General features: G+C 53.2%; 4 protein-coding genes across 4 annotated transcripts; 1 reads left to right on the top strand and 3 right to left on the bottom strand.

Annotated features, from left to right (window-relative positions):
- Positions 1 to 178: 178 nt before the first annotated feature.
- AYO21_07047 (hypothetical protein) lies at positions 179 to 1,750 on the bottom strand (the record flags this gene model as incomplete). The annotated part of the gene is made up of 2 exons (XM_022657004.1): positions 179 to 723; positions 775 to 1,750. 2 exons carry the CDS (start codon positions 1,748 to 1,750, stop codon positions 179 to 181), a joined length of 1,521 nt encoding a protein of 506 aa, XP_022510646.1.
- A 1,649-nt stretch (positions 1,751 to 3,399) lies between these two features.
- On the bottom strand, positions 3,400 to 4,054 carry AYO21_07046 (hypothetical protein; the record flags this gene model as incomplete). The annotated part of the gene is made up of 3 exons (XM_022657003.1): positions 3,400 to 3,482; positions 3,535 to 3,638; positions 3,690 to 4,054. 3 exons carry the CDS (start codon positions 4,052 to 4,054, stop codon positions 3,400 to 3,402), a joined length of 552 nt encoding a protein of 183 aa, XP_022510645.1.
- A 4,279-nt stretch (positions 4,055 to 8,333) lies between these two features.
- Positions 8,334 to 10,571, bottom strand: AYO21_07045 (hypothetical protein; the record flags this gene model as incomplete). Its single annotated transcript, XM_022657002.1, has 2 exons — positions 8,334 to 8,838; positions 8,899 to 10,571. The coding sequence occupies 2 exons, from the start codon at positions 10,569 to 10,571 to the stop codon at positions 8,334 to 8,336; spliced, it is 2,178 nt and encodes a 725-aa protein (XP_022510644.1).
- Positions 10,572 to 11,171: 600 nt separating this feature from the next.
- On the top strand, positions 11,172 to 12,681 carry AYO21_07044 (hypothetical protein; the record flags this gene model as incomplete). Its single annotated transcript, XM_022657001.1, has 2 exons — positions 11,172 to 11,719; positions 11,769 to 12,681. 2 exons carry the CDS (start codon positions 11,172 to 11,174, stop codon positions 12,679 to 12,681), a joined length of 1,461 nt encoding a protein of 486 aa, XP_022510643.1.
- Between the last annotated feature and the right edge of the window lie 148 nt (positions 12,682 to 12,829).

Raw genomic sequence — 12,829 nt, 5'->3', positions numbered from 1 at the left:
TACAAACGCATCAGCACCAGCCAGACAGGTCCCGCTAACCAACTGCTATTCAAAATCTATGCTTCTTTCCTTGCGTCCGTGTTCGATCAAATGGCTTCAAGTGCCTCCGTCTCAGTCAGAACAAAAGTCGATCAAAGAATCCCAGAAGAAACGAACAGAAAAGGTGGAGCGAATGTTGTTACAATTCCTCTTCAACCCATCTTAGACCTCCATCGACCTGGATCCCGTCCTTGACCCATGGTAATTCTCGGATCTCGGCCAACGGTCGCCGTCTTGTATTCCTCTTCAATAACCCTGCCACGCACTCATGTGCACCTTCAAATTCGGCGCCTTTGACGGGGTCCCATTCTCCGTCTTCGTCGCCATACTTGTACCACGCCCATTCGCACCGCGCTATTCTGTGCGGCGTCCTCGCACGCAGAACAGCGGGGTCTCCGCGCGCTCCGGGAAGAGGATCAAAGGGCAACCGACCCTCCATTAGTGCGTAAAGCAGAACTCCAAGTGCCCAGGCATCAGTTTGTCGTCCATCGTAGGGCTGACCCATTAGTATTTCCGGTGCGGCGTAATCCTCGCTTCCACAGCGCGTTGTGAGAAGGGGGCTTTCGGGGGGTTCGGGAATGCGGCGAGAGAGACCCAGGTCGGTGAGTGTGACAACCGCCCGATCAAGGGTTTGCCAATTGGATACGTCCGAGTGCACACGCACCGGAATATTGAGCAGGACATCTGGGTTCCATTAGCACCGACAGGAGATTGAGTCCCTTTCCCTAGACTTACTTTCCAGCTTGATGTCCCGATGAACAATGTACTTTTGATGAAGGTATCGCACCGCCGACACCAGCTCGGAGAACACCCTTCGGACCAACGATGGCGTCAAGACCTCGTGGTGTTTCGACGCCACTTCAAACAAATCTCCACCAGGACAGTAATTCATGACAAGCAGAGCTCGCGCATTATCATCATTGCCAAATGCTTTCAGATGGACCAGAGATGGATGTTGTATGGATTTCAACAAGTCCACTTCTCTTTTCAGTCCGACCTCGATCCTCTCCGCGTCCGCACCACCCGCTGGACCATGTTCTACGACTTTAACTGCCACAAGTCGTCGAGATCGAGCTCGGACACCGGCCATATTTGTGCTGTCTTGCATGTAATCGACATTGTCCTTTCGATCGTTGTCGACTTGCCGCACTGCCAAGTAGACCTTGCTGAAAGTCCCTTGGCCAAGAATCCGGATCGCTTCGTAAGATCTTGGCTCCCCGGTAGAAATGCTCCGCGCATTAAAGATTTCAAGTTTTGGTCGTTTGGCAGCGGGCTCGTCTTCGTGGCTCCTCTCTATCTGTATTGTCGGTTGCGGAGGGGTAAGAGGTCTGGCAACGGACTTGCTCAGTCTTCTTTGCGGACCGAGATATTCTTCTCGATGCATAGACGTTGGAGACTCGGTGATCTCGAATGGTGCCCCAGCGCTTGACACGGCTATGTTTCGGGGTTTCGGCACAGCCACAGGGTCGGGCACATAGTCACTGACACTTCTAGTACGACTGTGATCGGCACCAAGGGTCTGGCCGTCTGATGTACCTGGACGTGAGGAAGGAGTAGATCTCAAACCTGGATAGCCTTTATTTCGGCGAGGAGTGGTGGGTGATTGCAGAACGGGAGGGGGCAATGCTTCAGCTTTGGCCGAAGAGATGGAGGAGGTACGGGATCTGGTCCTTGCCAGCGAAAGAGCCTTCCATGACTCGAATGCCGCCATTGTCGGCGAGGGCAGAGGAGTGATATCCAGCATTGCGGTTATCTGGGGCGAGGAGATGACTGTACCAGGGGAGACCGAACCGGCCGATGAATGAAGGTGAGCTCGGATACTAGGAACTCGACGAGGGATACTTGCGGCAGAGGCACTGGTTCGTAACCTGTACTCGGAATCCATGGACTGGGTGGAACTGCTACGTTTGGGACCCCCAACATCCGTACGTATATGAAGGCCACTCAAGAGATGTGCTGCATCATGGTGAATGCGCAATGAATCGGGCGGCGACATGTTGAGTTGTCCATTGTGAGAAACCGCTTGCTGATTTGCATTGGCCAAAAAACTCCGCTCATTACTGTTCTTATAGAGCGCCTGATCCAAGGGACTGATTCCTGGGTTTGGGAGGGGTGGTGTCAACAAGATACGATCGTCAGGCTCGATGTGAGCTGCGGAGGAGGAAGATTGTCTCCCAGGAGACCCATTCTCGCATGTTTCTTGTAGACGAAGGTGTTGGGGATGGGGACGAGAGGAGGTGGAGGGCGCAGGCTGAGAGTCTGCCATGTTTTTGTATTCCTGGGTCGTTTACCCAAGGGCGGGCCGTCGCCTCACTAGCAAGATCATGAGAGGTTGGGGAGGAGGGGGATGTTGCTTCTTTGGGTGAAGCTGGTCATGCTCATGGTATCAGGTTCGGAGGCCGTAGATTTGCGCGCGTATATGGAGGGGAGAGAAGGACCTCTCGAGGTCAGCATAGTCTGTACTGAATTTGGGGATATGTCTTTGCCGCTAAGTGTCAGCATTGACACTTTTACCAGAGGGTAGACAAAGAGCCAAGGTTCGCAGGAGTGGGCGACGAGTCCCTGCAGACAGAGATCGGTCGCAGGAAGGGAGAGAGGCTTGAGGGGGCAAGTGGGCAGAGCAGGGCAGGTCAGGGCGGGCGAAAAGATCGAGGCGTGCCAGTTTGCCAGCCACGGTAGCGGGTGTGAAACAACTTTGCACCGCGTCGGGGGGGCGGGACAAAGCCACCCCTGGACACTTCTACACGATAGGAAACTGTGGCGAGGAGAAGCTCCACCAATTATATCTTGGAATCTCTCACGTGAACAGACAGCCGTACTAATCCCGTTGTGGAAATGCCCGATCGCACAACCCAGTTGGTACTGCTGGTGTTTGAGATCTTTCTCTCCATCTGTCGACAGAGAATGGATCACACCAATGATCGTCCGTCCCATCTGGCCGTTCGGTGGTCTCGTGCGTAGAGCACGGTCCAAGGTTCATTTCGGTCCGCAAGCCGAAGTTCCAAGCAGAATAGCGCGAGAGTCGAGGTATTCCCCAGGATCAAGTGGAGGTGAGGAATGTGGTGCCAGCTCAGATGGTCAACCTCAGAATTGATGCCGTAACTGACTCTTCACTCATGAGTGTGATCTAAGGGAGGTCAAGATGTTCAACCAAGTACCGTCTTACAGTATAAAACTGGATCGAACACAAAAGCGAGCGAAATAGCAAAGGACACCCAGCTGTTCCGTATCCAAATACCCAGGCGTCAATGACACGCAATAATTGGCCTCTACTGGCTCGAGCAACATACCATTAGCACATATCGATAGTTCCCCCCTTCTTATACACCTCTTTGCCATAGACTCACTCCGCCATGAGCCTCAATCACCTGACCCCTCGTCCTCGCCTCCGAAATTGATGCCAATTGACTTTAACCGCCTGATCGTCTCCGCGACCTGTGGCTCTGGTTTTTGTTAGCGTCGTGTTGCATGGAAAGCTATAAAGAATATGCATACCATTTCCGCTGTGCTCGCTGGCTTCGACGACTTCAAAAACTGGCGAGTGAAGGCATGGCAGAACCGTAGCTGCCCTTTCATCTTCATTGTCTAGCCTGAGTGTCCTAGTTGATCATTAGCAACCCACAATCCTATTCTAGGAACTCGAATCGTACGCATTCATGTCGATGATGTTGACTTTGATGCGGTAAGTGCCGGGTTGCGTGATTACAAGGCCGGGAAACATTGCATATGCGATGGTCGCTCGCTCGCCCTCCTGTTCCTCGCAGAGGGCATGTATGGAGTCGGCCCTACTCCCACACAAGAGATCTTCCCGCGGCGGAGCTAGGCTTTCCTGCATGTCCGGTGTGGTTAGAGATAGAAAAACCCATATCCCGCTTGTTTCGGGGAGTGTAAAGGCTTCTTCGTTTTCGCACTTGTCGTCCGATGTGGATGGTGGTCCCAAGAATGTCACCACGAGGGGTGTCTCAAGGGTGACACCCGCTGCGACGCGCGACGGTGGTGCAACGGCGAGTTCCATCGTGATATCTGGGGGGCAACCACGGGTACAACAATTCCAACACAGTCAACGAGGTAGTAGAAGATTCTTTGGTAATGTAGACTTTGAATCAGGGCTGAAGGTTTGTGAGATGGCATCAAGGGACCGTAATGGCAATAATGTGAGGCTATTGTTGGTCCGCGATTGGAATTCTGCAAGTGTGATGGGTTCGATCACTGTTTATGCAGAGGTAATGTAACCAGTCTTTGGGATGAGCAGGAGGGAACCAGCAGGAGCAGAGGAAAAATCTTCCTCTCGAGGTGTTGGTGACCTTTTCTATGCTTCAGGGTAAGGCTGTAGGCGTTGTGCATGTGCATGGACTGCTCCGGCGCATGATGGATGCTACATTTCGTGGTGTGCTCCAAAAGAGAAAGAGACGCCATCGGGTCCATGATCCGACCTCTACAGACGATCCACTAGAAGCCCAATGGAGCAATACGTCCACCATGTCCAGCTATCGCCATCTGTCCCAATACGGTCGAGGGTGGAATGGAGGCAACAAGAACAAGGGCCAAAAGCACAGGGCTACGGTTGGACGTCTATACCCAGTGATTAGAATGCGACCTGTCAATCTCTACTAGTCAACAAGGATGTCGCTTTGTTGAGGAGGGAGGGGCCACGGACAGAACGGAGGCTACTCGAAACGGGACATGGACGCCATGGGATGGCGAAGTTGCCCATCCAAATAAATGTTTCATGTTGTTCCAGTGACCACCAGGTTGCGTCAAGGGTGAGTCCAAAAGGAGGGAACGAATGGGATGATGGAGAAGGGGAGGATGAAAGAGACAGAAGACAAGGGCATGCGCCACATTTTCTCTTGGTCCTCGGTCGCTTGGGAAATATCGACTATTGATAGATTGTGATGTGTGGGAGTTGCAAGCGGGTTATTGTCGTATTGGAACTCTGCAGCACCAGGAAAGTATGATGTCAATGTCTTCAGAGCAGGACCGGTCTTTGTCCTCAAGCATAGAAGCAGTACCGACAGAGCGGTCGCTGCCCTAGGGGATTTTGTGTGTATGACAAGGGAACCGCGTGAGAGCATCCGGTTCGACTATGGAGTTATCGCGGTGACTTCGCATCAGATCTCTCTCCTGTTTGTGAGCTGGATTCGCACACCATCACGGTTCTGCAATATTTTGCGACCATGATTCTAAGACGCAGGGTGGATCAACTCTGGTCCCTGAGTTTTCAGAGACTCGATGCATTTTCTTCATGATTGGCCCCCGAAGCCGATCCATACTGACTTGCAGGCACGCCCGGGGACCTGGGACCTGGGACCTGATCGTCTCAGAGACAGGGATTTGACGGGTTGGTCTGCTACACAGAATATGCCTGGGGGAGCAGAGATCTGGTGTAACCTGCCATGAGGCCGTCACCATTGTGCTGCGACCTTCAATGGTGGGATCATGGAGGGAATCATGGCTCTCCCCTGGCGGCACTTGGGCTGAAGGGCGTTGGATATAGGCTGTGAAGGCAATCCCAAATAGGACCAAGAGCGGTCGACTCGCAGGGGCTGTTTCTTTCGTCTGTAATCATCACTAACATCCTCGTGTTGCCTGCAGGGCAACAGGGGGTTGTCCTTTGCGAAGCGATACGCGCAAGCTTCAGCATCACGCTAGGTTATATCGTGGCTAAGACAGCCGACGAGGGAGGAGACAAGGGTAGAAAGGCTTCAGCGGGACCGCGTGACCCCCCACAGACTGAGGCAATCCCCGGAATGAAAGCTGATCGAGGGAAAATGAATGCATCCGCCATCTCTATCAGGCCGTCCTGCAGGCAGTGGGTACATCGTTTTCCTGTTCGAGGTCAAGAGGGGATGGATCGGAGGCTAGAGCAAGAGGCCAGGCTCAATGCTTGTAAAATACTGGCTGCTGTTTGTGGGAGGGAGGAAAGACGGCAGAGGATGGTCTCTTGAGAAGATCCATGGTTATTTGGGGGACTTTGGTGTGAGGTTACGAGACAGTTCGACGAATCCGAGGTTACGAGACATGGATTCAATAGAGTGTCGGGTCGGGCGTCGGAAACAGGAACCGCTGCAGCCCCTATGCAAGCAGTTTAGCTAGCGAAGCACGCTCTTTGCCCTTAACGGTCCTGCTAAGCGTCAGGCCCGCCTGCCCGAGTACTTAGAGTTTGGGGAGTGCTTGTACATGTACTTGTAGGCGGCTGCGCTGTCTAGGGATCCCCCTAACAGAACCTTGGCCACCCATCTCTTGCTAATAATGTGGAGGGGCTAGAGGCTCCTAGAGACCTGCACTCGCGATCCGTCCAACCGTGACGTCTTCCACTTGGGTCTGAGCTTGGCATCAAAGACTTTGAGATGCAGAACAGCCCCTCAAGGCACTCCGTCCACTCTATCCCACACCCAGCAGGCCAGCTCGCCTACTGTTCGTCACACTGCACTACACTACAGCGCTCCTAGTTCACCCAATCCCTGTCAGTTGTCGATTCTTTCAAATCAGTGTCGATTTGGATCCTGTTTTGTTAGATGGCCCTCGTCCCGCTCGATGTTCACTATGCTACGCTACTAGATCGACTCTGCCATCAACCTGCTAGATGAGCCATCGGACTACTTTTCTGCATCGCTAGCTGATCACAACCTCCGTCTGACGCCCTAGTGACACAATCTTTTGAGATGCCTCGTATAGCTGACTCCCATCGAGCACAATGCACCGCCGAGACATCCCTGCAACCTGGCTGCTCGAGGTGATGGATTTAGGTCAAACAAGAGAAGGACACCAGAGGAGGCTCTCAGCCTTGGATGCTCACACACCCTTGAATTAGAGATTCTGTGATCGGCATTCACATGTCCATTCGCTTCCTCTGACTCTCTTGAGAATCGAGCGCCCGACTCTGACGAGGTTGCTGATATTTCAGATCTTCAACCAACCCCTCCATCTAGGACCCTCCATCTAGGACCCTCCATCTCGGCGATTTCTCTCAAGATCGAGCTATTCCCTGCACAATCGCACGCATTTGATGATCGGAAATTGTACCATCGGCAACATTTACCTCTAGACTGCACACATTCCTGGTCTAAAATCTGCGCGCAACGAACTCGCCCACAAATTACGAACTTGGTGTGCACTATCCTGACCGTGGAAAAATCCTCATTCCTGGCTTCACTGACCTTGCAGACCCGTCGTCAGAGTCCGATCTAGAGGTGGCTTGCCTCAGAACTGCCATTCATGCACGGTACAAGATCCGAAGTGTCAGGAGGCGCACCACAAATTGTGCCCCTGCTACGATCATTGGTACCGGCAGACTGTTTGTGACTTGTCGACGCCGACCAAAATCCGAACTCAGAATGACGACCCTGCAGGCTTCGTGTTCTCTGCGGCCAATTGCGATGACAGGATCGCTTGCCAACGTCCAAGTGAGTTGCTGTCCCACCCTGGTGCCGCCCATCTGGATCTTGGATGCACAGACTTGGTGCGCGTTTGGCCCATCTAACGCCAATCTGGGCTTCCTCTAGCATTACGAGTCACTGCGCTCTGGTACGGCGTGGCTGCTCGGCAACAAGTCACCTCCCTAGTCGACGACGAGCAGGGGTTCGTCTCACTCCTGGGCGACTTCAGCTTCGATGGACACGGCCTCTACACCTGCACCTAGGTGCTCTGTTAGAAGCAGAAGCATGACTCGGCTTGATTAGCCTTAAGCCGCCACAAGATATTTCTGAATGGACGCCAACCACATTGTTCGCTTAGCGGATGTACGGAGTAGGTTGCAAACTTTGAGACAGCTCCGTGACAGTGGCCGGCCCACTGCCCTAGATTCTTGATGCTAGCTCACTATGACCATTCACAGGTCTTATGTCATGAGGCCGGTAGCTCTCTCTGCCAGATGTGGCCAACACTCGCATCCTGGACACGGGTTGTCTTCCTCACTTGGACCACTCCGGTGCGTCATTCCACCAATCCATCATTGTGAATGTGGGGAGCTGGCCCCTTGGAAAGAAGAAACTTAAAGTCACCAGGCCGCTGGGCTCGCATGCAGTCGAGCAGGGATATTACGATCGATCCCATTCCCCGAACGGCCCTGAAAGAATTACTCCAAATGGAAATTTCTGGTTTTACCAAGCTTCTTCGGCTTACGGCTCAACTAGTTCGTCGCTTGGGAAGCCACTTTTTGCATCAGTTGGTGTGCAAACTGGTAAGGCACATTCAAGCAAACAGGGCAACAGGTCCTTTGCAGAAAGCCACAAAACGTTGGCTACACTAAGATGTACTCGTGACACGTCGTAAACAGCTATTCCGGTCCTCGATTAGACTCCACTTCGATATACCTGACTTCCACCATTTCTCAGCCGTATCGTCTCTCTTCTTTGCAGAACATGCAACGCGCGGGCCAACGCTGCTTCACTGTATCCTCGCCCCTGAACAAATTCCCGTTTTAGAGTCGCCAGGCTTGTGCTCCAACCGATCGGCAGCCGCCTTCGAAGCTCTTCTTCCACCTTGCTCACTTCCTCCATCAACTCTCTGTTTCCGCTCATGCCACCAGCGCCTTCTCCCTGGGACACGGCGTCCATGGTGCTGGCGAGGAAGAGACGAATGGCTTCGTCAACGTGGTGTTCCTCTGCTACGGCTGACAAAGTGAGCTTCGCGAGTGACTCTGTGATGCGAATGATGGCTTCAAGTTGACGGACTGTGATAGGGATAGAAGATCGGACATTGCTGTTGGCCTCAGCTCGAGCTACTCGATTCCGAATTGAGACGAAATGCGACGAGAGCTTCTCTGCTGCGCCGGGCGACAATCTGGGGGCGCACCGGCTAGAAAAAGTTGTCAGCAGATTATTCAATTATACCATCAAGGCAACAAATTCCACTTACGACTTGCAGAAGCTGATATATCGCTTCATCTTCTCTACCGGGATTTCGACTTCGGCCTGCTCTTCGACGCCCTGGTTGCCCATATGGATGCCCATGACGTGCTTCGCGATGTTTTCATCCCGCGTTCTGTCGTGGTCATCTCTTACGATGAAGATCATGTCGAAACGAGATAGAATGGTAGTCTGGAAGTCGATGTTCTCCCCCGGAGATTTGAGGTCGTCGTATCGTCCGAAGATGGGATTTGCGGCTGCGAGGACGGATGTACGGGCGTTGAGGATGGTGGTGATGCCCGCTTTCGCGATCGAGATGGTTTGCTGTTCCATTGCCTCGTGGATTGCCACTCGATCTTCGTCGCGCATCTTGTCGAATTCGTCGATACAGACTACGCCACCGTCTGCGAGGACCATGGCTCCACCTTCCAGGTAAAACTCTCGTGTTTGTGTATCTCGTTGCACGGAGGCGGTGAGACCGGCTGCCGATGAACCCTTTCCGGAGGTGTAGATTGCTATGGGCGACACCTTTTCGACAAATTTCAGCAGCTGTGACTTGGCTGTACCCGGGTCACCCAGAAGTAGGACATTGATGTCGCCTCTCAATTTCATGCCGTCTGGGAGAATCTTCTTTGAGCCACCCATCAACAGACATGCAATGGCCTTCTTGATATCCATGTTTCCATAGATGGCTGGAGCAATGCAACGCGCAAACCGCTCGTAGAGGTCGGGTAATCTGGACATTTCCTCGAACTCTTGAACTTCCTCGTCCGAAAATGATGCCCCGGTGGCCGAGTGGTCTACGTCCGTTTGGATGCCTACTGCTCGCAAGTACGGTTGTCTCAACGCAACTGCACTATCCTTCTTCGAACCCTTGTTTTGCTGATAGATTGAAAACACCCCCATCACCGTACATCTCGACCCAGGAACGACTCGGTTCGTCAGATACCGGTCCGCAGAGACGGCAATGTGGCGGGGCAATTCACCCACTGGGACCTGGTCTGGTGCTTCCTGCAATTTTATAATCTGCTGGTCGATAAATTGTGAGGATTCATGGACCACAAAATAGGGGTCCAGAGGACACGGGTCTCCAGACTCTTGGCCGGGGACTTTTGTCCGCCCACATTGGCGAGGGAGTGTGATGCCAGAGAAGCCGCCTTCGACGTGGAGTTGCTGCGTGTGTTCGCAGCCGCGGCATTGGATCGCGACGAGGGTGGCCTTTGACGATAGAGTGGACGCTCCAATGACGATGCCTGGGATGCGGACGAGGTGCGAGACGTTCGCGGCGGTCAGATCACGGATCGAAATGTGCGCGACACTCGAGTGGAGCAGGAGCTGATGTTGAGGGAGCTGGACCTCGCGATCGTGCGGGAACACGATGCGCTGTGTGCACTGTTTCAACGCCGCTTCGAACAGCGGTATCACGTCCGCAGGCTCGCTCGTGAGCCGGTGCGCGAGCTCTTCATTGTATGAGATCAGGTGCGCCAGGTCGACATCGCAGTAATACTGCTTGACCAGGACATTTTGCCGCAGCTGGTCTCGGTAGATGTAGACGCCGTCGAGTTGGAATGCGAGGATGAAGTCCCTGAGCTTCTGCTGCAGTTCGGTCCGCGGTTCGCCCAGTTGGTCATTGTGTGCAGGAAGGACAGAGAGGGAGTACGCGGAGCGAGAGTCGAGGGCCATGCTGGAGGATCGTTGTCGAGACTGTCGGTTGGTGCTGGTAAGGACAGAAGACAACGAAAGCGTCTTGAATCTCGCAGTTGCGCAGGGGGTGCGAGGGGGCTGTGACAAGTACGGATCGTAGACTTTGTGGTTGGACGCGTCGACGCGTTCTGGACTCGACGCGTTTAATTGATTTTGATCACGTGAACCCCCGAAGAATTGCCGGCAGCGACGCCCTGGTCTCGACAGCCTGTAACGATAATAATCAATGTTTTCTCCTCCATCGGTAACATGTCTTGCTCTTTGCTCTCAGGTACAGCTTCAAACGGCCTGTGTTCGCACGCTTGACTGGCTAGATACTGGTCGGAATGTCGCCGGTTGTTCATCATAGGTAGGTCTGAAGCCGATTTATCCGTTCTGATATGCGGGGAATGGACGGTCATCAGGGCATGTATGTATATCCCCAATCCCTATATGGAGTACAAGGTACGGTGTAGGACTCGGGTCATTGTCCGACATCGCGTCTGCTGGGTTATCATTTTCTCTCTTTCTCGTTTTCACAATCATCCACACAGCATGGAGGAATAGCCTCTTCGATCACGCCAGATCAGATGGAATAATATGGCGAGGCATGAACAACTCGAAATCGACACTACAGGCGTGCTCCAGCGCCCGCGAACAGCAACAGACTGGGACGGGCCCAACGATCCTGACAATCCTCGAAACTTCTCTCTACTGCGCCGGATATCGTCGACATTGGCCGTGACCTTTCTCGCATTTGTGAGCACCATAGCTGCTTCGCTCTACAGTCCAGCGCACGACGACGTCTCGAGACGATTTGGTGTTTCGGAGGAGGTTGCCATCCTTCCTCTGTCGATCTACAACTTTGGCCTGGCCTTTGGACCTCCCATTGGGGCACCTTTGAGCGAGACGTTTGGTCGCAAAGCAGTCTTCTTGACTACAACCCCTATATTCGCTCTCTTCACACTTGGGGCGGGCCTCTCCCAGGGACCTGCGTCATTGATTATTTGCAGATTCTTTGCTGGTGTCTTTGCCTCGCCAGCCATTAGCAATGCCTCCGCAACCATCGTCGACTACACAGCTGGACGTTATAGAGCTGTTTCGTTGGCATTCTACTATTCCATACCCTTTTTTGGAGCAGTATTTGGGTACGTCCATAACCAGCTTGTGGAAATACTGAGGCTAATCCTCATATAGGCCCCTCCTCGGAGGGCTCGTCGTCGAGGCAAAAGGCTGGCGTTGGACACAATGGGTTACACTCTTCTTCATTGTCACGTTTTACATCCCGATCGTATTCACCAAGGAAACCTACAAGAAGACCATCCTTGAACGGCGAGCAAAAAGACTCAATATTCAAGGACCGCCTCAACAACGCCGGTCGATTCTTGCTGCTGTCAACTACTTCTTGACAACCTTGTTTCTCCGCCCTCTCCACATGCTCGTCACGGAGCCCATCGTCACCATTGTATGCCTATACAACGGTTTTCTCTTTGGGCTGATGTACACCTTCGTCGTCGCATCGCCCTGGGTCTTCGAGCGCTACTACAACTTCTCGCTGACGGGCCAGTCGTTGTCGTTTCTTGGTTTGATGGGTGGGACCGCATTTGCTCCTTTCCCGCTGATTCTGGTCGACCTGTACATTTACCAACCACGCCTGAAACAGTTCCGCGCCGAAAACTTGGGCGCCGACGAGCACTTTCCTCCAGAACATCGTCTCTATCCAAGCATGATCGCATCCTTCTTCCTTCCTATCTGCCTGTTGATATTTGCCTGGACGGCACACGCTGAAATTCATTGGGCTGTGCCGATAGTATTCCAGGGCATGTCGTTCACCGCCACTGTGATGGTGTACGCATCGATGAACTTATTCATGGTCGATGCTTATGGGCCGCTATACGGTGCCTCGGCTGCTGGCGCTGCCATGCTGTCGCGATATGGCTTGTCGGCCGCATTCCCTCTGTTTGCCCTGAAGTTCTACAAGGCACTCGGTGTGGGGTGGGCAACCTCGACTCTGGCATTTTGCACCTTGTTAATGGCACCGATGCCTTGGATGTTCTATCGGCATGGGGGCTTACTGAGGGCGAAGACGAAGTACGAAACAAGCACGTAGCGTGAAATCAACATGTGCTGCATCTCATCTCATTCAGCGCAATCGGGGCGAGCAAAGTGTGGGAGATGGGTGCCTCCTCTATCCATATTATCACCAGCGACAATACTTGGGGTTGACGAGGATGGACATTGGTGCTCGCTCGTACGCG

This window comes from Fonsecaea monophora, assembly GCF_001642475.1.
Source record: "Fonsecaea monophora strain CBS 269.37 chromosome Unknown Scaff52, whole genome shotgun sequence".
Taxonomy (NCBI): domain Eukaryota; kingdom Fungi; phylum Ascomycota; class Eurotiomycetes; order Chaetothyriales; family Herpotrichiellaceae; genus Fonsecaea; species Fonsecaea monophora.
This window is presented reverse-complemented; position numbering and strand designations above follow the sequence as displayed.